The sequence below is a fragment of the Sinocyclocheilus rhinocerous genome, unplaced genomic scaffold (genome assembly GCF_001515625.1).
Source record: "Sinocyclocheilus rhinocerous isolate Xijiao unplaced genomic scaffold, SAMN03320098_v1.1 scaffold933, whole genome shotgun sequence".
NCBI lineage: Eukaryota > Metazoa > Chordata > Actinopteri > Cypriniformes > Cyprinidae > Sinocyclocheilus > Sinocyclocheilus rhinocerous.
In genome coordinates this window covers 626,635-653,981 of record NW_015654506.1, presented here as the reverse complement: position 1 = coordinate 653,981, position 27,347 = coordinate 626,635, and the positions used below count along the sequence as shown (strand labels likewise).

Below are 27,347 nucleotides of genomic sequence, written 5' to 3'. Positions count from 1 at the left end.
GTTAAAATTATTCACATTTTCACAGATTCTGCAAGATCTCTGTCCTTTATCAAAGCGACTGAATGAGTTGAGCAAAGCAACGCAGAGGACCTCGCTCCCAGCCAAATATTCTCTGCAGTTCAAGAGCAGTCACAAACAGCCAGGAGTTGTTTTCTTGTCGATCAGATAAGAGCTTTTGTGGCAGTGGAAGGACTGTATTTTTGATGACTAAATAAACTCATGATTGTGCCACTAAAATATGCCACCTTGCATCACACTTGCAGCGTGAAAAACAATTGATTGACCTTGCCTATCAGAAAGGGCATGAGACACATTCCTCACCTATAAAATATGTTCAATTGTTGCTAATTTGTTCGCAAATGTCTTAAATAATTGAATTTATTATGAAACGTGTTCCACAGACCAAGTTGGGAAAATATTTGCTTCGATTCATGCCACCAACACTATGCAGATACTTTAACAAATTCAGAACAGTTTGACAGCTTGTACTATCTCTCAAAATATGTTTAGAGATATTTGTTGTTGAGTTCAGACACATTTTAATTTAATTTAATGGACTGTTTTGATTGTGGTTATTTTCTGTGAAGCTTGGAAATTGAGTTATCGAACACTTCGGCCATGAAAAAGACAGGAATGACAGCAATACTTTAACATTCTGAACATATAGAAGCTAGATAATTTATTACAACTGCTTGGTTTGTTTGACTCATCTGTCAACAATCAGATGATGATTTAATCAAACAAATTAATAGATCTTCCTCCATGATCGTAAATAGAGCTGAAGGGGCAGCACTGGATTCCTCTTTTGTAGGCTGGGGTGAAACACATCAAAGTCTGCTTTTCTCACTCTCTGAAGGTAGTCCTCCAAAACAACCTGAGGGACCGAACACAAAGAAGATCAGAAACTATTCATTTAATTACTTTTGTGCAAGCCTGGAGGATAATACATTATTGAAAGAATGCAAAAGTATGAAGAAAAAGAACCAAAGGCAAAAATGATACAGCTGGTCAACAAAGAATTTAAATGATCTTCTTGATATTGTGGGGTTGAGATACAGCTGCAGGAAAAAGTATGCAATAAATAAAAAGTCATAACAATACACAATTTATTTACTCCGATAACTTTTTTTTCTTGTCTTCATTGAACATACACAACTGTTCAAAAAATTTGGGGTCAGGTAAGATTTTTTTAAAATGTTTTTGAGTCTCTTATGCGAACTAAAGCTGTAATACAGTAAAACAGTAGTGAAATATTAGTAAAATATTATTACAAATCAAAATAACCATATTCTATTTTAATATATATTAAAATATAATTTATTCCTGTGATGACAAGCTGAATTTTCAGCCATTACTCCAGTCTTCAGTGTCACATGATCCTTCAGAAATCATTCTAATATGATATTTGGTATTTGGTGATATTGAAACATGTCTTATTATTATTAATGTTGCAAACAGTTAAGCTGCTTAATATTTTTGTTGAAATAATATTTTTCCAGGATTCTCAAATAAATAGAAAGTTCAAAAGGACAGCATTTTTTTTGTCATTTTAATGTTCCTTGCTAAAATGCTGAATAAAAGCATTACATTTCTTTAAAAAAAAAAAAAAAAAAAAATTACCACAAAGATTCGCATGTGAATCCCTAGGTTACTGACTGACGAGCTCAATAAAAATAATATAAACACAAGTTCACAATTCACAAGAAGAATACCTAAGTGTTCACATACTTTTTCCTGCTACTGTAAATGAACCCAAATACAAAATACAATCTTCAAATGCCAAACCTTACAGTAAAGTCCTTTCGTGATAACACAGTTACGATTAACACCAGCCAAAGCAAGTGGAGCGCAATGTGTTACTAAATGGCCTGCAAGGAAACGATGGCTTTAAAGAATGCGACTGACAGTTAAACAAAGGGATGTGGAAATGGAAAGTAAGAGCAGAACATTAAAGTAATATAAAGTGATATAAAAATGCTTTACAGGCCATTTAGTTCACTGAAAGCATTTCATTGGCCGAAGCAATTGAAGCACTGAAGAGTCGGCAAATAGGCTGAAATTGGACTGAAAATTACAGCCTGCCTCCCTATGCTTTGCCTCGTAATACGCTAAGAGTTATTCCCTCCGCTCCTCCGAGGCGGGCTCCCTTTAAGAGAAATGACTGTAAAAGAGTAAAAAAGGCTTAAGATGTGTAATCAGACCATGAGCTGGTAGTGGTGCCTCTAGGGGGCAGGAGTCATGTGGCTCGATGGGGCTCCGCCTCTTTTGGAGGCAGAATGAGGATAAGCCATGAGCTTCTCTGTGTCACATCACATTAGTGAGGCGTAGGGAGGGGAGAGGAGCTGAAAGAGATGAAATTACTCACCGTTTGCAGGAAGGCAGGCATGGCCGCTTGTGGAACGTTCTCGCTGAATGATCTAGCCTGGAAGACGTAGTGTAGTAACGAGTCAAGATATCAAAAACAAGATATCAAATTCTCACAGCTGAGCTGTATAGTACTGTACATCACAAAAACCTTACTAGGTGAATCAAATTAGGTCAAACAAACCTGATCATATTTCACCACCAATATAAAAAAATTAAATAAATACATTTTTTAAGTCATATTTTTCTTTGAAAATGTAGCATTTTTTGCACTATGACTTATTTTCATGACAGGTCCATAATCACTCCCAATGGTAGTATATGCTGTACTTTTTCTGATCTGAATGTGGATAAATGTTCTATTATTTTGTAAGAATTACTGAAATACTACAGTATTTTACAGTACTTTCTCATTATGTTTTCATTTTATTAATACAGAATTTGTTTTTACTGTAGTATAGTAATGAGAATCACCACAGAGAATAATAGGAATCGCAAAAAAACAGTTAAACATCTGAATGCATTTCAGTATTATGGGGGAAACATACTTAACTATCACGAAAATCAAAAAGATGGTATTCTGAAGAGGTGAAATGTGACTCAGACATGTTTTCATGACTCACACAAAATTTGAACCCACACAGTTTCAGCAAAAGTTAGATTAAAAGTATAAAATTTCTTTGGCCCTTGTTTGTGATATAAATGTGGTCCTCACCAAGGTCATTTGGTGCCAACCTTGATTCATACTACCTGACCAGATATGCAAAGTGGGGTGAGCAATATCTGACAAATTCTCTGATTAGCATTTCCTCGAGATATTCCCTGTGGTTACACTGGACTTTTAATAAATTCAGTAATGAGGAGAGGGCAACAATCAAGGGTCATCAGAGCTGCTGGTGGAGGAGGGGTAATATCGCTTGTGAAATCTAATGAAGTTAGTATGCAAATTGAAAATTACTGGGGAACATACAACACAGTCAGCATCTCCCATCTGACCACAGATATTAAAGTAAAGGGCTTTGCATACGTGCTGGAGATGGACATGGGCTTGGCTGGCAATGTCATAAATGACGTCCCTGACGTTTTGGTCCCTGCTGCCACGGATGAAGTCCTCTTGAGATGCTCCATGCTGGGTGAGAAACAGTGAAAATGCATTATCAGTAACCCTCTCCTGATAGATAGAAAAATGAGCTTGATACCACAATCTTTTCTTCATCCCTCCATATTTCAGGCACCATCACAACAATACACCTGTATTTTACCCCAAAAACTCCATATATAGAGTCATATTTTCAATACTATTAAGAACATTTCCTCGTAATTTCTCCTAAATTCTTAATACTGTAATACAAAACACCCATTCATCAGTAATAAAAATCATTATTATTTAATTAGCAATTATATTATCATTATTGGATATATTATAATTATATATTCTCTTTTATTTCTATGAAATGTTTTTATTTTTTATTATTTTTCATTAATATCAGTACATAAATTTTCACTTTACTGTAGGGGAGGATGTGCTAGATTCACGAAAATAATGGCACAATACTGTCATGGTCTTATATATAATAATATAAATTCACAGTTTCACAAAAAAATGTCTTTGGGTTTTGGGGTGAAATACGACTCAGGAATTTCTTGAGTTTTCATGAGATTCATCTTTATAGATTTTCCAGCATTCAACAAAAATACTTGAACAGCAGAAGAAATTAGTATGCTGGATGAAAATGTGACAATCTGTATGCAGAACATGAGGTGATGTGTTTACGACTCGGCATCCCAAGACTTCTTCAGAAGAAATATTTACTGAAATTGCACTTAGTTATATGTGAGAAACTACTGATTCAAACCATGACTTAAACAATCACTCAAGTGCCCCCTGTGATCGCACTGCCTCAACTGTGATCTGAACAAACACGAATAAATCCACGATAGCAAGTGATCAATAAACACAAGACTAATCGATTCTTGGGATTTAAGAATCGATATCTTTCCGTAAAAGCCAAAAATAAATCTTAAAAAAAAAAAAAAAAAAGCCAATTGTTCCTCAAACAAAAGCTGTATGGCAAAATAAAGCATTGGCAAGGCAATCAACACCATGAATAACCAGGCAGTGTAATTGGCGGGAGGCTATATCTATCATTGATCTGTTCTGATTCTTGAACTGGGGTTTCATGTCAAACAGAGCCCTTAAACTGACAAAAATGGCTTGCAGACACCCAGAGGCTTGTATTTACAGTCTACCTAACAAAGAAACACCCACACATTCACCTTGCATTGTTTTACAAACATATTTGGCTAATCTTGACAGGTTGCACATTAATATTGTTTACAATTCCCAGAGCAAATATTCTCTAAACAACTGCAATGTAGAGAAACCTTCAAAGTTTTGCTGTCTCTTTTAATTCAACATAATCCAATGCATTATTAAAGACATCAATTACAGGTTTAAAAGCTTATCTGTACATTATTGCCTCAAGAAAGGAAGTTTCAAAACAATAAGTAAAGACAATTATTAAGGAACTTCCTCATGCTACAATCAAATAATTACCTATGAAGTAGCAAAACATTTAAAAACCTACAAATAAAGAAGTATTTATTTAAAATGCATTATGTTTTAGTGAGCATTTAATAACCTCAGAAACCAAACATGTCCACGTTGTTTATAGTGAAACAACAGTGCCCCCTTTTGGTGAATGTGCAATCACACGGCAAACAATATACATAACATAATTTGATCTTAATACTGTACACTGGCTCTAGCTGAGATTAGTTGAGGATAAACGACAGATAAAAGATTATTTTCTTTTGTTACACTAAGGGCAAGATCTTCTAAATCCCAACTCTAATGGCTCGTTCATGCTGAAATGGCGACAGATGGCTGAAACAAAGCCCATGGGTTTGGGCTTAGCAGACGAGAGGGCACTGGAGTGGACCGCTTCACCCACATATATGCTGACTGGCACATGGATTGTCTCTAATCCTTCACTAGTGCCTCTGATGTTAGAAAAGAATGTTTTTTTAGACAGGAACAGAGATGACATGGTGATAGCAGATTTACCCACCAGCATGCAGATGTCCATGGGCAGGTAGACCTTGCGTCTGCTGCTGTTGTAGGGAGTTGCCCGAAGGCAGGTCAGGATGCCCTGGGCTTTGCCAATGTGGCTTGCGGCATGGTCTGCATGGACATTTTTCACACCTATGTTAAAAAAGATCCACAATGCATACAACTTTATGAGACCAGTTTTAAACAGATTTGCGCAAAATAGTGAATTTCCAATACTGTCTTGCTAATCAAAAAAAGTGTTCTCAAATATGAGTCATATCATGAAAAATCTAATATCCCACCTTTAAAACAATACAATTTCAGAAGTCAAAAATGCCTTAGTTTAGTTTCTGCAGCATATTACCAGTGGACTTTTTTCTGATTATGACTTTTTGAAGGATGGGGTAAAGTAAACTACACAACAGTTTAAAAGTTTGGGGTCAAAATTTTAAAAAGAAGAATTTTATTAAGCAAAAATGCAATAAATTGATCAAAAGTTAAGTCAAGTAAAGACATAATTGAATATTTCAAAAGATTTCTAAATCAAATAAATGTTGTTCTTTTGAACTGTCTATTCATTAAAGAATCCTAAAAAGAATTTACCCCATTTAAAAAAAAAAAAAAAAGCAGTACAACTATTTTTAACATTGATAATAATGTTTCTTGAGCAGTGAGTCAGCATATTAGAATGATTTCATGTGACACTGAAGACTGGAGTACTGGCTGCTTCAGTTTTGCCATTATGATGGAAAAAATAAATAGCATTTTAAAATATATTAAAATAGAAAACAGCTATTTTGAATTATAACAATAATTCATAATATAACTGTTTTGCTGTAGATTTATTAAAATAAATGCAGCCTTGGTGAGCCTTTCAAAAACATCAAAATTCTTACCTTTAAATTTCGAAAGGTAGTGTACATTAGAAATATACTAGCAAACCCACAGTGCAAATCAACAAATGATAAGACTAAGCTATAATAACATCATTTTAATAGTTCCTTTCAAAATGGAAGCAATGAATTCAGTTATCCTTCAGGTGGCTGACATTTTGCTGCAATTTTTTCCTTTTACAATGACAGTAAATAGTGACTGAGGCTGTCAGGTCCTAATATTCCACCGAACATCTACAGTGTTTCACTGAGGAAAGTAAGTCATACTGATGTGTAAATGACAGAATTTTCATTTTTGAAAGAACTATTGCTTTAAGTTGAAGATCAAGATCAAGAAAGGTCTGCTCACCAAGTGTCTCCAGAAGCAGGTAAAGAAGAGAGGATTGTGTGTTTTCGCCATAGTCCTCCAGCTCCTGAAGGTTCCTGTACGCTTTGTCCTCCAGATCTTTCTCCTTTTCAAAACATAATGCTTTTAATACAATTGCCAGAGGACAGTATAATGTGCGTAATATGCCGACTCACTGAATGACAGATTCATGTCTAGAATTAGCCATGCATGTCTCTCGGACAGCTGTCACAGTTATTTAAAGAAAACTTTACAGTATGTTTTTTTCCTCATATATTAGGACAAATCGAATTACTTACTCTTTCAGATATAATTCTTAACATCCACCTCCTTGTTAATGTGTGCTTCCTCACTGCCTGAGAACACAGAACAGTTATAGTATATCAGTGCCCAATATTTTGAAGAATGCTTTGATCCAAACAACATTGGACACTGACTGTCATTGTATAGATACATTTTTCAAAAATGTGTTAGACAGAAAAAAAGAAAGTCATACAAGTTCAAAGGCATCACTATTGTTGCCAAGATTGGGGATTGCCAAGGTTTTTTTTTTTTTCAGTGTTTTTGAAAGAAGTCTCTTGCGCTCACCAAGACTGCATTTACTTGACATAAGATACAGTAATACAAATACAGTTTTTTTTCCACAAATCTTTGATAAAAAAGAGAGTTAAAAAAACAGCATTAATTTGAAGCATTATTAAAAATCTTTTGTAACATTAGTAATGTCTATTTTGAGCCATTTAATGCATTAAAGTCTTGAAAAAAAACTTCATGACTCCAAACTTTTGAATGGTAGTTTTAATGTAATTATGACAGAATCTTTCTTTTATTGAAAGAAGACCCACCCTCCACAGTTCTGCACTGACGGGCTGGGCTGGATGGTCATCTCTGTAAATATCCTCTACAGCGCTCTTCCAGAACTGCATTCGCATTAAACCAATGGTTTTCTGAGAAACAGAGTCCTTAATCTAAAAAAAAAAGAAGCAAATATATGAGCATATATGAGTGTTTCAGGCACTTTTATGTCTCAAGAGTTGGTTTTCAAACTATGATTCACATTGATATCTGTACAAAAAGTAAATTAGCTTAAACCAAACTGACTAAAAGAGTTTTGCTGCACTCAATAGCTGGAATACCTGCCTGTGCCAGTTCTACATTGAACGCCGTCAGTGCCAGTGCAGATCGACGAACAGCCTCAGGAAAAAGCAATGAACACAAAAATCCCTCATAATCCCTCTTCCTATTGATGACAGTACAGTGTTATTCACTCAGTGTGAACTGTAGTGTCAATAACCTACATTTACAAAACTAAGCCTAAATAGAGACTGAAAAAGTACTGAAATGATTTCCTTGTACACTGAATTTATACACTAATGACATAAATTAATTGCTTTCCTCATTTTAAAAAGTCCCAGAACATATATATACATACATTATACATTTCAGATTTTTAATGAAAAGTTTTCTCTTTTTTCAATGTCTGGACAGATACAATACCTAGACATCTCTAGCACTGATTTTAACAATTGACATCAATTTTAACCATGAACTTTAAGCATACAAAAATTAATGTTTGTATATATTGCATTTTACATTATTATTTAAAAAGTGTCACGCCATATATTCTTATTCAATTTGACATAAAGACAGAGAAAAATAAAGGTATTCTGGGATACATGATAAACATAATACACGATAAAACTACTAAAAGTGAATCTATTTTAAACTAATAATAACTTACCTTACAACATCAATACAGTACTGTTCATTGTGCTGTCCCGTTGTTAATGCTCTTGAGCATTTGATCTCTGTTGGCCTCTGTTTAAATGTGGGATAGGGAATCTTTATGTGGAGAGAATTTTTGGTGGTTAAAAGTCCATTCTTTATGTTTATACTGGATGCCATTGCAAACCTCATGCATGGGTCTCCTTGAGCTGTAACGTTACCTCCTTTTGCGTGTGCGTCATATTACAACTCCCCTGTAAGCAAGCACTTCTAATAGTACGTTCCGCTCAAAAGTAAATCGAATAAAGTTTCGTTTCGGAGTGAACCATATTACTTTCATGGCACTTAAAATGTAATAGTTTTTCATTCAAATGCAGTTTACTTACATTAAATGTTTTTGCACAGTTGTTTGCGCTTACAGCGAGCGAAAAAATGAATGACAGATAAGATCAGTTGATCACGTGACTCGCATCATATGACCAGCACACGTGAAAGTCCTTTCATCGAAGAAGACGGATATAAACGGGACAGTAACTTGTTTTATTTTATTGTATCAGACGTATGTCTTATGGCAACATCGTCCGTGAATTTCATCCTTATATACCTAGGAGTATGTTTGTCCCAATGCCAAGACCTCCGGTAAGGACGTGTATTATGTAGTGCAGACGATGATCAAAACTCTTGAAGTTGAATGTTTGCAAACCCCTGGTTGGGATGGAGATTTAGAATGACAATTTTGTGGCCTGTTCTTCTTGAGTTGATGTATTTAGCAGTTTTGACTTATTTTGAAAATCGCTTGCAATTAGCTTTTTATTATAAAAGACTTTATAATTAGGTTTCAGTTTCATTCCTCATTAGTTGCCTAATTATTGCACAAGGAAGAAAAATATATGGTTGCTTCTCTTAAAGATGCTGTCATTTTTAGAGTGGAATTCATAAAATGTCTTATGTAACATATTATATATTACCTGTCTCTTTGACGGACGTAGTGTTTGTAAACCGCTAAAATAAAATAAATAGATAAAATAAAAAGTCGGGAAGCTTGTTCGGAAACCCATTCTTGCAATTCACTATGTCATTATATTCTTGGTGACACTTGTGGCGCAGGAGTCGCTACAGCTAACTGACTGGAAAATAATCTACACTGCATCAACATGCAGAAATAATATGCTATAAATAATATAAGAAACCATTTCCTTCATTTTTGATCTTCATATTTTTTAATTATATAATAGAATATAAATATTTGTAAGTTTAATGTGTAAAAGTTTATATAAATATATATATTATGTAATGTTACTAATATTTTGTCAATCAACATTATTTTAAAGTTACCTAAATTTAAGACTTTAACAACAGTGTCCCCTGCTGTCTGTTTTTAATCAATTCTCCTAATATAGAAACTTTGAGCTAAATTTGCAGAATAGTAAATAGTTATTTTTAAGCATTATTGTCTTAACTGGAGTTTTCATTAGTTTTTGTGTACACGCGCTTACAGTACAGTGCCGCACTCTCAACTGAATCTACAGTTAATTTGCATATTGAATTTGCATAGTGTAAGAGGATTCCAGCAACCGCATGCTGAACCCAGACTTGCATAAGGATTGCGCAATTAAACATCTGCTGCTCCTCAACTGATTTTTCCTTTTTTCTCAGATAATGTTGTCTTGGGTTTAGATTGAGAAGTATGCAAAACAACAGGTGTCTCTGAAAGAAACATGTACACATGAAAATGTGCTTACTTGACAGAACAATGAACCACATCTACATGCTGAGATGTAGGATCTAGAATTCTAGGGATTCATTTTCTCTGAATCAGTTACACATGCTCCAAATTAACCTAACTAGCTTAACAAACCCAATTTGCTCTTTATTTCTCTGATATAATCATGTTCATTTTCCACAGACATTCTTCGGATGACGATCTCTTGTTACCCTACTCCAAATCCCACGGCCCATCTCATTCCCACCGTCATGTGAGGGACTGTCAGCCCGTCGCTCATGGCAATGTGACCCATGAAACCTGGGCAGCAAGCAAACACTCGAACTCTCCAGTGTTCGAGTCAAATATATTCATCTCCGACATCACAGATGACTCTGGTGTTCACAGATGGGCGAGCGGCCACGTCACAGAGGTTCATGACCCATTGAGATCCGTGTCCGTTCTGGAACCAAGAGGCCCTGCAGGGTGCAAGTGGAGTCACAGAGAACTGGTGGAGCTCACTGCCAAAACTAGAAAGTGCCTCGTCGCCCAGAATGGAGGCTTCTTTGACATCGCAGACGGGCAGTGTTTGGGGAATGTCATAAGTGATGGGAAACTGGTGAGGAACAGTGGAGGAATTCAAAATGCTCAGTTTGGCATCCGAAAGGATGGGACGCTAGTGTTTGGGTAAGGACACAGCCAAAGGTCTCATTCTCTACAGTCTTTCTCCTGGCTGGAGTGATGTTTTGTAAAACCACATGGTTTGTTTTTTTTGTGGAGACTCAAGAAACAATAGAAAATTGAGCTAGACCTTCCTGGTTGGGTACTGGTGTACTTTTGACCTGCCTATAATTAAGCTGTGCTTTTATATCTGTATCACACCCGTAAAGGGATAGGTCATCCAAAAATGAAAATTCTCTCAATATCTTCTTTGAAGCCATATGATATTTATTTTTGTCTGTGGAACACAAAAGAAGATATTTAGTAGAGTGTACTTGAGTGCACTGCCACATTATCAGTTAGCATAAGTCTAAGTGGTTTCCTGCACTGCAGGGTGCTGTAACAAACCTCAATCTAAATATGGGTGCAGAATTTGGAGGAAGTAAGTCGTGGGAATGCTGGGCCCCTAGAACATCTGTTTCCTAAAATAGAAACTTTACAAAAACATGGCAATATTGCATAATGCGCCAGTGCGCTTAATAATAGGCAGTACTTTGGAACGCTATGTACCCAGAGTGTTTCGGTCTGTCATTCGTTATGACGTTAAGGGCCTTTAACCGGAATGTTCTGACGTTAGATAAGGTGTTTATATAGTATATTTTGACATTCACCTGGATGAGCTTTAAGGAATTCAAAACAGCCTATAGTCAATAGAGTATAAAATAGTCCACATGGTCAGCCAGTTAGCAAGGGATTATTTATGTGTTGCTTTGCTGACACTGTAATCGTTATCAAATCAAATGTTTGCTTTTTGCTACTTACTAAGTTTTTAACACTTTTATCCAGTGTGAAATACAATACGGGTATTATTGGAAAAACCTTCTGGACCAGCCTGGTGTTAAAGATGGAAAATTGTGGCTTTTAGTTCATGCCTGTTAGTTTTTAGTGTAGCAAAGTAAATGCTCTTTCTCTAACATTAAAATAGCATCTGGCTAGCAGAAGTAAGTAGCAAATCATGGTTCATGTGCCTTTGGTTGTGATAATATTTATACTTTGTTGCCTTTCCAAACAGTCAGCTATTCATGACTTTATTAGCTTTTTTTGTTTCTTTGAGTTCACTTGTAATGTTACTCAAGGTCTCTTGCAACAAAACGTCATAATATACAATACAATTCAAAGGTTTTTATTTTTATTTTATTTTATTTTTTTACACTTTTTGCAGTGAAGATCTGTTAAATTGAATGACAGTAAAGAATTGATTTTAGTTTCAAATTAATGTTGTTCTTTTATTCAATAATAAATCCTGAAAAAAAAAATCTATCATGGATTCCACAAAAATTTTAAGCAGCACAACTGTTTTCAGCATTGATAAATAATAAGAATACTTGGGCACCAAATCAGCATATTTCAATGATTTCTAGATGAGATTAGAATAATGTTTTACTTTAGAAAAATATTTAAAAAGAAAGGGAAAAATCTTGTCACTCTGGCCCTTAATTAAACCAACGTTTCCCTTAAATGAAATTAAACATGCATAAGATTTATATATAAATTATCTGTACCTTTATTATGGTTGGCTAAGTTGTGTTCTCATAGTTGTGTGACATCTGATTTCTGAATAACCTATTTTTGCAGCTTGCTTTTCAAAAGTTTCAGCTTAGTTTTAAAACCTTTATGTAAACCACAGTGGGCCATCTAAATCCAAATACGTACTAGTGCATACCAGAATTTCAGGTACAGTTTAGTTCAGTTTATTTTTGCACGTGTTTACTAAACTGCTATCTTTGCAGAATGAACCTCTGGCAAGTGGCAAAGTTTTTGAAGGAACAGAATGTCATTAACGCCATCAATCTGGATGGAGGCGGCTCGGCCACTTATATCCTCAACGGATCCCTGGCCAATTACCCTTCAGACCACTGGTGTGTAAATGCAAAACTACACATTTGCAAACAACAGTGTGCTGAGTTTGGCAATTTTATCACAACATTTTCACCTAAATCCCAGCAAAACTCCAAAGTGGCGCTGCCCACGGGCGGTTTCCACTGTGTTGTGTGTTCATGAGAGGCTGTGCCAGCCGGAGGACTGCAGTGGACATGGGCGCTGCGTGGAGGGCCAGTGCGTGTGCCAGCAGGGCTGGAGCGGCCCAGGATGTGCCAATCTCATATGCCAGACTGAATGTGGAGAGCATGGAATCTGCACTGAGAGTGAGTCGCTCTCTCTCATACACTCCTTTACATCACAAAAGGACATTATGGTCACACTTTACTTGAAGCTTTTTTTAATGCATTAATTGAGCATTGTAATGCACCCTATTATGCATTATATGATCTCATTAATAATTCTAACCACAGTTATAATACATGACACATCTATTCATTGTTACACCTTGAGAAAATGTAACACATTAATCCTTGTAATAATTGTAATAAGCATTATTCATCGTAACATATTCATTATGTCTGCTTATCTAAATACATGACTATGTAGCCACATAACTTGATATTGACAAACAATCTATTTCAGATGTAACAAGGAATCTGCAAATATTATAATGCATTTTAACTTTGGTTACAGTTATTTATGTAAATATATAATGCATTACGATGAATACCTTTCTAATGATTTATGCATAAAGGCTAGTGTAAAATAAAGTGTTACCGACATTTGACATTGATTTGTACTGTAAGGCATGTAGCTTAAACTGCATCCTTTACACTAGATGAAATTTATTGCTAAAAACGTACAGATTGTTTGTAGTTAATGAATGTTTTTAACAAAGAAAATGATCTTGCATTTAAGGTAGTATTTAAGTTTTTATTTTTTTTTATTTATTTTTTTTTATAACCCATTAACTACAATTCTCTCTCTGTTTTTCCTTTCTTATCCCTCTCTATGAACAGATGGATGTGTGTGCGATGCTGGATGGATGGGTTTAAACTGTAGCCAAGGTAAGGGCAAAATTAGCTTGGCTGCCTGTCATACAGATTCTAAATGATCAAACTATCAAATAAAGATCTGAGTGGCTCTTTACTTGGGAGATCATTACATTACATTTACATTTAGTCATTTACTCTTCCATAAGAGTTTATTAAAGTCAGCAGTGGTTATTTTAGATATTTTAAATCAAAATGCTTATACTTCTACAATGAATAACATCTGTCTGTATCCTCGCAGTATGTGCAGCAGGTTTCTATGGCGATGACTGCAATCAAACATGTGCATGCACAAACGGAGGATCATGTGATTCTGTTCACGGACAGTGCACCTGTCCTGCTGGTTTCCATGGAGGTTTCTGCGAGAGAGGTATGCAGTCTAATCTCAACTGCTTTCGGTATATTGACAGATGCACATTTGATAAACCTATTTAACATGTGGGTGATTATATTTCCAGATATATGTTTAAGAGACGCCTAAGCTTATGTCATAAAACATGTGCGTAAGTTAAGTCAGAAGTCAGACAGAGCTTTATTGCCAAGTATGTTTGCACATACAAGGAATTCGTTTTAGAGTGTCACAAGCTTCCAGTACACAGAGACAAACAACACACAGATAATAAAAAATAAGATGAGAAAATACACTCATGTATGTATGTGTATATATAAATAAACAAAAAAATTGAAAAATAAATTGAAAAATAAAATAATTTGGATGAAAGTGTCAGTTGAATGTAAATTGAATTGCTTTTGCTGTAATGCTTTGTCTGATATGAAACACTGTTCATTGGCAGGAACTTAATGTCAGCAAATACTTGACTAATGCTCTTCATTGAGTCCAACAGTTTGACATTAGCACAAAACTTAACACATACTAAAATAAGCTCAAAAAATACTTAATACACACACAAATATTAAGTGAAGTTTCCAGAACTTGAAACATATTTTTAACCAACCTTTCTTTCTTGCAATGCCTTCTAGAATTGCCTTGAGTAATGCATGCAATGCTGCTTTAGAATAGATTATCTTAACTGTGTCTCTGCTCTCTTTGTCGTCCCAGAATGCCCTCTTGGATTCTACGGGCTGAACTGCAAGCAGCCGTGCCAATGCCACGACATGTGCCCATGTGAATCTGTCACAGGAAGCTGCAACACCACATACCAAGGAGAGAGAAACATCAGCCTGCACAGAGGTGCGGTACAGCCCCTATTAGCACTCACACGACATGTAAACGACACATTCCCCGTGTGACGTCTCTATAGATCAGTTTAATGTTCACACTTTCTCAGCACATAACTCTCTCTGCTTATAGCTTCGGCCATCAGCATTCCTCATTGTCCTTCTATATGTGTGTGTATGCTAGTGTCTGTCCACAGTTCTCTACTGTAGAACGTGGCACGCAAGTTGCCTGAAATACGAGCCTTAAAGGGGTCATATGATGCTTTTTTTAAAGATCATTATTTGGTGTAACAGAATATGTTGACATGCTTTAATGTTCAAAAAACACATTATTTTTAAAATACTGTACATTATTGTAGGTCCTCTATGCCCCGCCTCTCTCAAACGCTTCATTTTCTACAAAGTCCCTCCTTCCGACAAGCAGTCTGCTCTGATTGGCCAGCTGACCCAGTGCATTGTGATTGGCCGAACACCGCAAGTGCACATTTGGGTGCATTATGCAAATATTTCCACATAGTGGGGTAGATATGTGGGGGCGTGTTAGAATGAGCCGTTTTAGGGGGGCGTGGCAGAGTCTTAACTTTGATAAAGAATATCTCTTTGGTTTTGAGACTTAAATCTTTGCAACTTCAGGGATCTTATCTTTGCACAATCAGCTTGTAACACTCCAAAGAGAAAGGAAAACTTGAAATCGCATCATATGACCCCTTTAACGGATCTCAATTTCTCACCAGCCTTTTTCCACTTAACTTTGAGCTGATTAACTCTCTCTTTGTTCATTCACTATCAAATGATTGCAACTTCTCTACTCAAACTTGCACACACACATCCTCAAACAATCTGTGATAAACAAAGCTGCCGGGTGTTTGCGGAGGGGGTGTTGAGAAAAGAGACCTTGCAGAATCAGTCTACCCAGCAGTCCCTCGTGTTACTGATGATCTCTGCCACAGAGAAGCTATTTGTGTCAAGACCAGAAAAAAACCTTGTCAGCTCGTTCTATCCCAACTCTCTGACCTCTGTCATTTAACGTGAGAAGAAGATGCATTCTCCGACTTCCCTGCAGAGAAATAATAAACCCCAAACCCCTGTTCTCTGGAGTTCAGGAACAGGCTCATTACGATCCCATCTGCTGTGCACGTGAACAGCTTTCTGCTTCTCTTTCTCTGTCTTCTAGGTGAAAGCCTTCTCCATTGTTTGCTCTATGTGAAAGATTTGATATCCAGTTGGATCTTTCCTTGAGGTTTCGTTATAAAATGTTGCACTCTGAAAACATTCTATAATTTTCTGAACTCCAAATGTAAATTCAAATTTTGGAATTTGGAACTGCAAAAAGGACTCTTTCTTTTTAGCAAGGTTCCTGATCTTTGCAGTCTTGCACAATCTAACATAGGCTTTCCAAAATCTGTAACTGAATAATAGGGCAGTGCGAGCTGTATTAGGCCTGTATTAGACAGTAATGGGTGCAGAAAACCTATTTAATTTTAAGGTTCAGAGAGTATGTTGCAAACGGTCGTAAAAGTTACATTTTGATTGTTCTTGTGCAAAAAGCTTGACTGATATTATAATTGAACTTTAAGAGAAAAAAGAAAAAGGATATTTGATAGATCTTAATATTTTCTTGATATATCTTAAATAATATTATATATTAAAAATCAGTGTCCATTATGAATTGTTAAGGTGCGGTCACATTTGCCTCTTTCTGCAAATTTCCACAGGTAAAATCCAGTCATTTCAATAGGAATCCATGTGATCTCATGTGTGTGCGAAAGATTTCCCCTCGCAGATTTTGAAACCTATTCAAGTTGGTCACTTAAATTTGGCGGTTGACCAACATAAAGCTGCTTGTTTTGAAACTGACTTCTGTGTGAGCTGTGCTTTATACATCACTACACTATTGACCATAGACAATTTACATTTTTGGTCTGCAAATTTTTTTCTCTGAATTTTCACCAATGTGATGACCACTTTACTCTACAGCCACATTTGGATGTTCATCAAAATAAAAAGTCATTTCATTGACAGTAATAGACACAACACTAATTTACCAACAAAAAAACAGTTGCACTTGCGCTTCTGTTTCCCACAATTACATCTGAAGTTAGGAAAGGGGGGAAAGGAGAAATATGCCTGTAAAGAAGGGTTATTGTCCTAACAAGGGATTTGATAAAAAAAAACATTGTGTTTTCCCACAACCTTTCAGCTGGTCACTGCCTGGCTACCCAGATGTGGAGGGAATGGAGACAAGAGGAGGAAGCTCATGCTCCAAAACCCTATTTATCTGAGTAAGTGCTCCAAAAAACCCTAAACACACACACCATAGCAGCAGCCAACATGTGTCCTCTCACCACATCTTGAGAAATAAGACAAAACATAAAATTGTCAACCTTTATTACTTACTATGTGTCAGTACTGTCAGATACAAAAATCATGTGTACTTTCAAGTAAAATAATTATGAATATTTACAAGTGTAGCATGCAATTACAATTAAAAAATAGAATTAATATATAACTAATTTTACATAGCAAATATGTATTAAATACAGAAGTTGTTTTGTTTTTCTGGTGTTTCTAGTTGATAATCAGTCCTAGTCTAAATGAGAAAATGTGTCTAAAAATCCAGAATAATTTCTTTATATTTTCTGAAATGGAGCTGATATGATATGACACAGAAAATATACTTTAAGACCATAACTCAGTATTTTATAAAGACTGAAATATTTATCAAAATAATATTATATATAACATTGTTATTATATATTATATAATAAGAAATAATATATATTTTAATATAGTTTTATATACTTATATATAATACTACTTTAATATAGATATTTTAATCTATGTGAAATATTGAATTGTGGACTGAGGACAGGTGGTTTTGATAGAACATTCTAGTGATCATCTCTGGTTCATTTTCATAGTGGAAATGTTGCTCATTTTAAAAACTAAATGTTGGGTACAATTATAGGACATGTTTTTCCTATGCTTTAAAGCCACAGTTTCCACAACATGAGAAAAAAAATCCGTTATCTCAAACCACTTGTCATTTATACCATTCCCTATCTGCGTGTTTGAGTAACTTGATTATTGCCATGGAAATTCACTCTGACAAATTCCAGGCCCTTGTTTAGCAGAACGAGCTTTCGGACAAATCTGAACCAAGTTCACCCGACTGTACTGGTAAACAACTCTGCAGCAGCAGAGTGGCACAGATTAATTTAATAGTCAGCTCGGCCTTTCACATGCAAGTAAGGGATTGTGCAGTCAAGTGCTTTGTGGAGGCTGTGGGCAGCAGCGGTGGAGTCAGAGGTCAAAGTGCAGCTCCTCCCCCTGAAAGTGTTTTGTTTATGTGTGCAGACAAAGCTGGCTGGTTGTCTGCGCTATCCTGGCAACGTCGCTGCTGGCCAGCCTCGCCGGTAACCTTATCCAGACGTGCGGAAAATGCAAAGTGTGCGGGCAGAGGGCGGACTACTCCTACTTGCCACTGGGAGAGATCAACGGGTCCGTGGAGCGAAGCAGAGGACAGGGGATGAAGTCTGGGAAAGTTCTTTTTCAGCAAGAAGACTCTGACTCGCAAGACTCCTCATAACCGTGTTTCAAAATGTATGCGTTTGTGCAGGGTTATGCAAGTGTGCCATCCAGCAGAGAGCGAGCGAGCTAGCTAGCCAGAACAAGCCCTCATTAGTCTAAGAACAAGGAAAGGGTTTGTTTGTTCCTGCTGTGAATCGATGAGCTTTTGGAAGGGCCTCTTCGTCTTTGGATTGGGGCGCCCAAATTGGCGATGATGGACAATGAGATGGGCGTTAGCATCCAAACAGCTGTCTGCGTGGCTCAGTGCGGTCACATTCGCCCCTGCTGAGTCTGTAGACGCCAGTTCAACACATGCCAAGTGCCCTGATTGTGCAGTTTGACTGCATTTTGCACATTGTCTTGTTTGGGTTTTCAGTACACTTTCATAGTAGCTGCTAGCAATGTAAGAACCAGTTTCTCAAGTGACATCATTCATAGTTTAAAATACTATTTCATTGACCTCAGTGAAGACTTTTATTTTGGTCTTCAGATGAGAAGAGAAGCAATATCACCACAAAGCCTTTTTATTGACAGAATGGCCCAGTTGTTCCACCTGTTGCCATAGGAACAGACGAGTTTTGAACTATGAACTCTTTTTGAGGAATCCTTCCTGCAGGAACTTGCCAAACTGCTATTTTGAAACCGTGTTATTGAATGATTTTTCTTACTCCTGTGGCTCTAGAGGTCATTCAGTTTATTTTGATTCCAGCCCTCAGCCCTTTTGTTTCTGTAAACGCCTTGCCAACTCCTGCCAATTAATTTAATAGTCAGCTCGGCCTTTCACATGCAAGTAAGGGATTGTGCAGTCAAGTGCTTTGTGGAGGCTGTGGGCAGCAGCGGTGGAGTCAGAGGTCAAAGTGCAGCTCCTCCCCCTGAAAGTGTTTTGTTTATGTGTGCAGACAAAGCTGGCTGGTTGTCTGCGCTATCCTGGCAACGTCGCTGCTGGCCAGCCTCGCCGGTAACCTTATCCAGACGTGCGGAAAATGCAAAGTGTGCGGGCAGAGGGCGGACTACTCCTACTTGCCACTGGGAGAGATCAACGGGTCCGTGGAGCGAAGCAGAGGACAGGGGATGAAGTCTGGGAAAGTTCTTTTTCAGCAAGAAGACTCTGACTCGCAAGACTCCTCATAACCGTGTTTCAAAATGTATGCGTTTGTGCAGGGTTATGCAAGTGTGCCATCCAGCAGAGAGCGAGCGAGCTAGCTAGCCAGAACAAGCCCTCATTAGTCTAAGAACAAGGAAAGGGTTTGTTTGTTCCTGCTGTGAATCGATGAGCTTTTGGAAGGGCCTCTTCGTCTTTGGATTGGGGCGCCCAAATTGGCGATGATGGACAATGAGATGGGCGTTAGCATCCAAACAGCTGTCTGCGTGGCTCAGTGCGGTCACATTCGCCCCTGCTGAGTCTGTAGACGCCAGTTCAACACATGCCAAGTGCCCTGATTGTGCAGTTTGACTGCATTTTGCACATTGTCTTGTTTGGGTTTTCAGTACACTTTCATAGTAGCTGCTAGCAATGTAAGAACCAGTTTCTCAAGTGACATCATTCATAGTTTAAAATACTATTTCATTGACCTCAGTGAAGACTTTTATTTTGGTCTTCAGATGAGAAGAGAAGCAATATCACCACAAAGCCTTTTTATTGACAGAATGGCCCAGTTGTTCCACCTGTTGCCATAGGAACAGACGAGTTTTGAACTATGAACTCTTTTTGAGGAATCCTTCCTGCAGGAACTTGCCAAACTGCTATTTTGAAACCGTGTTATTGAATGATTTTTCTTACTCCTGTGGCTCTAGAGGTCATTCAGTTTATTTTGATTCCAGCCCTCAGCCCTTTTGTTTCTGTAAACGCCTTGCCAACTCCTGCCAGCCTTATCATGGTGCTGTTTTGTGTGTTGTCTTAGGCACTTAGAACCAGCCATAGAAACACGATATGAAAAAAAAAAAATCAAGGCCTGGATTGTTTTCACACTCTCTAGGAAAGCAAGAGAAGGACATTTATTTTGTGCTTAGCTCAAAGTTGCTCTTTTTCTTCTCTCTGTTCTAAAGCAGTGAGTCCGGGCTTTGGGAAGAGGTTTGAGATGAAGTGTTTTGTCAGGTTCTGTTTTAGCTCTGAAGCATGACACAAATATTATGGAAGAGGAACATTTACTTGAGTCTGTAGTTCCTGTGTTGTTTCCTGTTTAGCATTCAAATAGATTTAGGCTTGTCTTGTTTTAAGAGTTTAAATGTTTCACTGGCAAACACAGAGACATGTGGAAGGATGAATTTAATTAAACCTGTCAAAACATTCCAGATCATATTAAACTCCCAAATCAACTGAATAAATAATCATATTTTTCCCTTAAAAATGATTCCTATTTTGGACTCTAAACTTTTTTTTTTTACATTTTGTGATAGTATTTAAATGACAGTTATGCACATTTTCTCTGCCCACTTTTCATCTTGAATATATAATAATCTCTTATTTCTCATAACTGTAACACAAAAAAATTATATCTGTTAAATTGTAAATGATTTATGCATCCTGGTAGTGCTTGTACTTTTTAATATATGCTAATTTAAATAAAATACAGTGAAAGCAAAACACCTAGATATATTACGATAATGAGAATTTTGGGGGAAATTTGCTTGCTTGACATTAAAAATAATGTTATGATATAAAATATAATTTATTTTTGTTGTTGTTGTTATTTTGAGGTGAAATTTAGCTTGTACATCTTTTCGCCCATAAAGTGATGTCTTTAGTTACAAAGTTACAGAAATATCATGTCATATAATAGTGAAAGGTGTTTGTCAGCAGTGTGAAACATTTGACTGTTTATTAACTTCCACCTAGCTCACTGCCTGCTTTGCATATGTTCTTCACTGCAAGCGACCTCTATGCTGATCGCCTTGTAAGTGTAAAGCAGACAGGGACAAAGACTTCAATCCAGGTTTTTGATGTATTTTTATTTTATTTTTTTTTTCAATCTAATCAAGGCAGATGCCACACAGGTTAAAGAGGGTACTTGTTTGTCCACGGTTCGGTCATGATGCTAATCAGAGCGTCTGAGGCTGCTGACACTCATTTTAAGTGAGTGATTGTATGTTGCGTGTCCTTTTGTTAAACTATAGAAATTGCTATCAAAAGAGCATGCATAATAAACAATGGTACATTTCGTTTGTTTGCACGATTCCTTGTGCCATTAAGGATTTGATTGATTGAAAGTTATGTTGGATCTGTCTAATTCAGATCGTCTGGTTGCTCTCAACCTATGTGCTTGACCTGTTAATTACTATCACCCGTGTTTATGTTCTTGTGTTCATGCAGGATCATTGGTGGATAGCCTTTTGAATTTCAATGAATGTATGAAACAAAATGATTACAAAATAATATGAACTATGAGATTTTTTTTTCTATATGAAATGGCAATTATTTTTTATATTGCATATATGTTTGTGCACAAAATGGCAGATTTTCCACTGAGCACCCTCCCAAAATACATTTACAGTCCAAATTTCTATTTTCCATACACTGGATCAGTTACTAAAATTTGGCTTTAATGAACTTATTAGGTTATATAAAGATTGTTAATGTACTGCTTCATACATGTCAGGCTGCTAATCAAATACACTGCTGTTTTATCTGTTTTGAGATAGAATTGATAATGAATTTGTCAGGTCATTAAAGGACACAATTGGTTGTCATTGCACAGACTGCAAATGAAAGGCGTGTTCTTCCAGAGAAAAGGTAAAAGCCTGTTTCTTCTAGGTGTGTTCAATAGAAAATTGTGTTCAGGAACAGCTGTGTGTCAGAACATGAAGACGTGGATTTTATTGTGCTGTTAAATTTTTGTTCAAAAGTGGTTGTTCTGACTAGATCATTTCAACAAAGAACATATTTGTGCTTCATCATGTTTCATTTAATTTTGTGCTGGTTTGTCAGTAGTATTTAAATGTCATGCCAGTAGCATTGTTTGCTAGCATCGTTTTTGTCTTTTCAAAAAGTTGTTAAATAGCATTGAGTCCATGGGTCCCAAATCAGGTCACCTTTAACAAACGACTAATAAAAGCCATTTGTGTGCTTTGTCATTGTTTTTCATGATTGTCTGGAGTTTTCACTTTTTTGCCACTACTTTACTCAAGACTCATCTGTTTGTCATATTTTGCATCTGACAAGGTTAAGGATGGGGGTCATCCCTTGTCTAAAAAGCTTTATATTGTATTCCTCTCAAGCTCCTATTAAGCATACTAGTGTGATATCATACATTATATTCAATGACAAAGTATATCTTTCTCAATTTGACATTTTAAAAATTGTTCAGGGCTTTTCAGGCCTTAACTTGATGCATCATGCTGTCACTTTTTTACTACATGCTTTAAGGGGTTTGGTATGCAGAGGAATATTTCTAGAGGCACAAGATTCCTACGACATTTTAACGGCAGTTTCTTTACAAGCCTCAACATTAATGCAGCCTCACACAACCACAAGACCTACAGGTGCAGGATGTCATGGCTGACAGCTCACTGACTCACACACGCTTGTGCCTCCACCTGCCTGTCTGTCCTCTTCACATGATGCAATCCTCTACCCAGATGTCACACTAAGTTTCTTTTCATCATCATCTGTACTCTTGATCTCCCTCCACCCTAACAGTCACACATGGGCCTTAGGTGCTTCAAGTTTCAATCTGCATTTTCATTTCCAACTTGATTCATATTAGATATTACTGAGGATTCTAATGTGTTGCTATGTGATTACAGATTGCTTTCAAGTGAACTTTGTTAATGAGGTCAAAAGATTGACATTTGTGACCATGCATGTACGTTTACAATTACAAATGCATTCCAGATGATTTTTCCTTCACTGTAGTGCTTTCTTGTAACATTTGTGACTATATGGATGGCATTAGAACTTCAAATTGCTGTATACTAAAAATGTAGATACATATTTCAAGGCACACTTTAAATTATGTACATTTTGAGTTCAAGTTCACAGGTGTAGCTCATAACATTTGACATGTCCAGAAAGTGCCCAAATCCGGTTTTCCAGTTTGGTTTATTATTATTTGAAATGTAATCAGTGTGATTGTGATAGTATTTCTTGAAACTAAATGTCATTTTGTTTGATAATTTGATATTTAATGCATGCGTCACATATCCTCCAAATAAATTTTGGGGCCATTGTAAGTTTATGCAATGTGTTTGATTTTTCAGTCTGCTTTGTTTAACCTAAGTGTCAGGTAGTAAACCAGGTCATTTCAGAGATCATGTCTGTGTACGTAGTGCTTTTTGTGATTAAACTCTTCATCACACTCCCCTTTTGACATTTAGTTGCGTCAGAAAAAGAGGCTCTGGAAATGCCACAAGGATTCTATGACATATGAGTTTCGTCATCCTTGGACACTTGTATTCCATCAAAGAATGACTCACAAAAAGGTTACCACTGAGAATATGTGTATGGACCTGTATAAAGACCACCACACAAACTCCCATCCATTTGTGAGATTATATGGTGTTTCTATCCCTCACAGCCTTGTTTTTATTTGCTCATTTTACGTCAAATTAAATAACTTGACTATGGTTTATTGCACAACAGGTTTGGTACATGCCCTAAAACATTAACAGAATTACATCAGAGTTTGGACCTCTGAACGGTGGATGGTGAATAATATGTTGTTTATATCAGGAATGCTGTGGAATCATAATGCACATATTGGACAATATGTTCTGTTATGGCAGGGCTTGATAAGAATCAGTTCAGACAACAGATTAGAAATCTTAAGCCTAGTTAGGGTGGAATTGGGTATGTGTTTTGTTCAGATTTTATTAGCTTTTTTTTTTAAATTATTTATTATAATACAATAACGTCTTTTATAAAAATTGCTCAAATAATAAATAGCATGCAATAAAATCTTACTTAATCCAAAAAGTTCGTTTTCCAAATAGTCAACAAACTCTTAACTGACATTTTAATCAGTTAGTTAAATGATTGGATGTTCTGACACCACTTCAGACAAGGCCTGTCGAGGTCAGGGTGGGTTGTGGCTTATCTTTATGGTTTAACCCAGAGTGAGCAGGTGTGGCCTTGTTTTGGAGAGTAAATAAAGGAAATATCCAGAAACAGAAGAAAAACATGATGACAGCGCATGAGAACGCTGATTCACTCTCACGTCATCCTACAGGGGAAAATGGAGTGTTAGAAGATATTTATCCAACAGGAAAATGGTCCCTCCTGTACAGAATCGGCACTAGTGTTGTGGTCTGAAAAAGTGGAAGTGGACTGATTGGAAAGGTTACTAGAAAAAGGGCTGTGTCAGAGACATAATTCCAAACCAGGAAAGAAAGTTACATTTTTTTCCATCCTGATGAAGAGGTCGTCTGTCTCATTTCGAGGGAAGACAGGACAAAGGGTACAAACACTATTCTGAGCAGGACTGAAATGTATATCCTCAATTATGCAGAATATACAGTAATAAAAAACTATGCCATAATTTATTTAAAATACATTCATGTATACTTCAAATCCTTTAACATTGACATATCACTTAAGACTTACTGAAATAAAATTATAATTCAACTTGATTTGGAGTGTTTCTTTATTGCACAATGCACATTTCTTAACATTATGCCTAAAATGTTTTAATATCACTAGCTATTAATAATGATCATATATTATATATTATCTATATAGATTAATGTAGCTATCTGAATATATGGATGATGCAATAACATGTTTAGCTTGCTTTATTAGATCTGCTGACTCACCAGGGTAAGTCCTTTTGTTCAAACTATAGTGTCTTAGCGGGGGCAGAAAATGGGCCATGGCTGAATCTTAGCAAGACAGGCTTCTTGAATACATCCATCTGAGCTGTGTTGAGGGGGGTGGAGTGCTTTGTTCCCAAAAAACTGGTGACCTACATCTATAATGGGGAGGATTTCAATGTTTTGTTCTTGACATTTTCACTCAATAAAGAGCTAAAAAGAATATACCATTTACAATTTACCCTAAAATTAGTTTTACTCAAGTCTTTTAATAATTATTAGATGCACTTGATTCTGATTGGTCAGTCATACATTCTGTGGTCAGATAGGCCTATTTTGAAGCTGTGTAATCATGTTCTTTTCCAATAATCAAATCTATATTTTATGTCCATTTATTTATTTGGTAAGTAAATAAATAAATTTTTAGGATGCTATGTCATGGTTCATGGTGACCAGACCAGCTGACTGTACATAATCTTATGCTGTTTTCTTTTAACAGTTTGTTTAGTTGGATGAAAACTGTGTAAGGTACACATTCACATAGTTAAAAGTTTTTAGAGCCATCAGGATGTTTTAGCACCGTCTGGTTGAAGATAAACTTCATGAAAAAATTCCAGTCATTTCAGTTATGTAATGCGAGTAGATTCTTCCAAATGATTTTTTAGTTCTGTCTTCAGTAAATTTTATCACTTACATGATCCTGCTCTGTCAATCATGGTTCAAACGTTAAGATGACAATATGTAAGGCTTATTGAACCATTATATTTTTAAATAATATTTTCAAAAACTTTGTACAACCCAACAAACGAGTGACACTCCTTAACATGGAGTGCTCTGCCCGGTCTTGCTTTCCCGGGATGAGGTCACGTGCGTTGGTGACAGTCAGTCATAGTCAGGGGCGCCATTTCATTGGCTGAGGGGGTTCTAACAAGTCCCGCCCATAGGCTGTCCTCAGCTACGTAACGACCGATCAGCTGTTAATTTTCCACAACAATAACAAAGGGAGCAGTTGAGACCTCGGAGAAGAAACGAGAAAAGAACCGACTGCAAAACTCCGAACTAAAGGGTCCAGAAACTTTTAATTTGAATCATAATGCACATATTGGACAATATGTTCTGTTATGGCAGGGCTTGATAAGAATCAGTTCAGACAACAGATTAGAAATCTTAAGCCTAGTTAGGGTGGAATTGGGTATGTGTTTTGTTCAGATTTTATTAGCTTTTTTTTTTAAATTATTTATTATAATACAATAACGTCTTTTATAAAAATTGCTCAAATAATAAATAGCATGCAATAAAATCTTACTTAATCCAAAAAGTTCGTTTTCCAAATAGTCAACAAACTCTTAACTGACATTTTAATCAGTTAGTTAAATGATTGGATGTTCTGACACCACTTCAGACAAGGCCTGTCGAGGTCAGGGTGGGTTGTGGCTTATCTTTATGGTTTAACCCAGAGTGAGCAGGTGTGGCCTTGTTTTGGAGAGTAAATAAAGGAAATATCCAGAAACAGAAGAAAAACATGATGACAGCGCATGAGAACGCTGATTCACTCTCACGTCATCCTACAGGGGAAAATGGAGTGTTAGAAGATATTTATCCAACAGGAAAATGGTCCCTCCTGTACAGAATCGGCACTAGTGTTGTGGTCTGAAAAAGTGGAAGTGGACTGATTGGAAAGGTTACTAGAAAAAGGGCTGTGTCAGAGACATAATTCCAAACCAGGAAAGAAAGTTACATTTTTTTCCATCCTGATGAAGAGGTCGTCTGTCTCATTTCGAGGGAAGACAGGACAAAGGGTACAAACACTATTCTGAGCAGGACTGAAATGTATATCCTCAATTATGCAGAATATACAGTAATAAAAAACTATGCCATAATTTATTTAAAATACATTCATGTATACTTCAAATCCTTTAACATTGACATATCACTTAAGACTTACTGAAATAAAATTATAATTCAACTTGATTTGGAGTGTTTCTTTATTGCACAATGCACATTTCTTAACATTATGCCTAAAATGTTTTAATATCACTAGCTATTAATAATGATCATATATTATATATTATCTATATAGATTAATGTAGCTATCTGAATATATGGATGATGCAATAACATGTTTAGCTTGCTTTATTAGATCTGCTGACTCACCAGGGTAAGTCCTTTTGTTCAAACT

The 27,347-nt window shown here is 36.4% G+C and overlaps 2 protein-coding genes across 6 annotated transcripts; one reads left to right on the top strand and one right to left on the bottom strand.

The window, feature by feature from the left end:
• Positions 1–8: 8 nt before the first annotated feature.
• LOC107717382 (NADH dehydrogenase (ubiquinone) complex I, assembly factor 6-like) lies at positions 9–8,752 on the bottom strand. 5 transcript variants are annotated; one of them, XM_016524113.1, is made up of 10 exons: positions 8,568–8,752; positions 8,397–8,497; positions 7,796–7,895; positions 7,501–7,623; positions 6,955–7,011; positions 6,659–6,761; positions 5,436–5,569; positions 3,392–3,493; positions 2,366–2,422; positions 9–874 (listed from the first exon to the last, which is right to left on the bottom strand). In XM_016524113.1, exons 1-10 carry the CDS (start codon positions 8,574–8,576, stop codon positions 746–748), a joined length of 915 nt encoding a protein of 304 aa, XP_016379599.1. In that variant the 5' UTR covers positions 8,577–8,752; the 3' UTR covers positions 9–745. The 5 variants fall into 5 exon arrangements, with proteins under 5 accessions (XP_016379599.1, XP_016379600.1, XP_016379598.1 ...); XM_016524114.1 differs by having other exon boundaries at positions 8,397–8,473; XM_016524112.1 differs by having other exon boundaries at positions 8,602–8,752.
• Positions 8,753–8,772: 20 nt separating this feature from the next.
• On the top strand, positions 8,773–19,172 carry LOC107717356 (N-acetylglucosamine-1-phosphodiester alpha-N-acetylglucosaminidase-like). Its single transcript, XM_016524062.1, has 9 exons — positions 8,773–9,019; positions 10,287–10,769; positions 12,533–12,661; positions 12,747–12,946; positions 13,643–13,690; positions 13,917–14,045; positions 14,736–14,867; positions 17,055–17,136; positions 18,212–19,172. The coding sequence occupies exons 1-9, from the start codon at positions 8,856–8,858 to the stop codon at positions 18,441–18,443; spliced, it is 1,599 nt and encodes a 532-aa protein (XP_016379548.1). The 5' UTR covers positions 8,773–8,855; the 3' UTR covers positions 18,444–19,172.
• Positions 19,173–27,347: the final 8,175 nt, after the last annotated feature.

Coding starts and splice junctions, on each gene's coding strand:
- LOC107717382 (XM_016524110.1), bottom strand. CDS start 8,572: ATGAGGTTTGCAATGGCATCCAGTATAAACATAAAGAATGGACTTTTA. Junction 5,570..6,658: donor CCTGCTTCTGGAGACACTTG/GTGAGCAGACCT, acceptor TTTTTAACATAG/GTGTGAAAAATGTCCATGCA. Junction 3,494..5,435: donor CCATGGACATCTGCATGCTG/GTGGGTAAATCT, acceptor TTTCTCACCCAG/CATGGAGCATCTCAAGAGGA.
- LOC107717356 (XM_016524062.1), top strand. CDS start 8,856: ATGACCAGCACACGTGAAAGTCCTTTCATCGAAGAAGACGGATATAAA. Junction 12,662..12,746: donor AATTACCCTTCAGACCACTG/GTGTGTAAATGC, acceptor CCTAAATCCCAG/CAAAACTCCAAAGTGGCGCT. Junction 14,868..17,054: donor AAACATCAGCCTGCACAGAG/GTGCGGTACAGC, acceptor ACAACCTTTCAG/CTGGTCACTGCCTGGCTACC.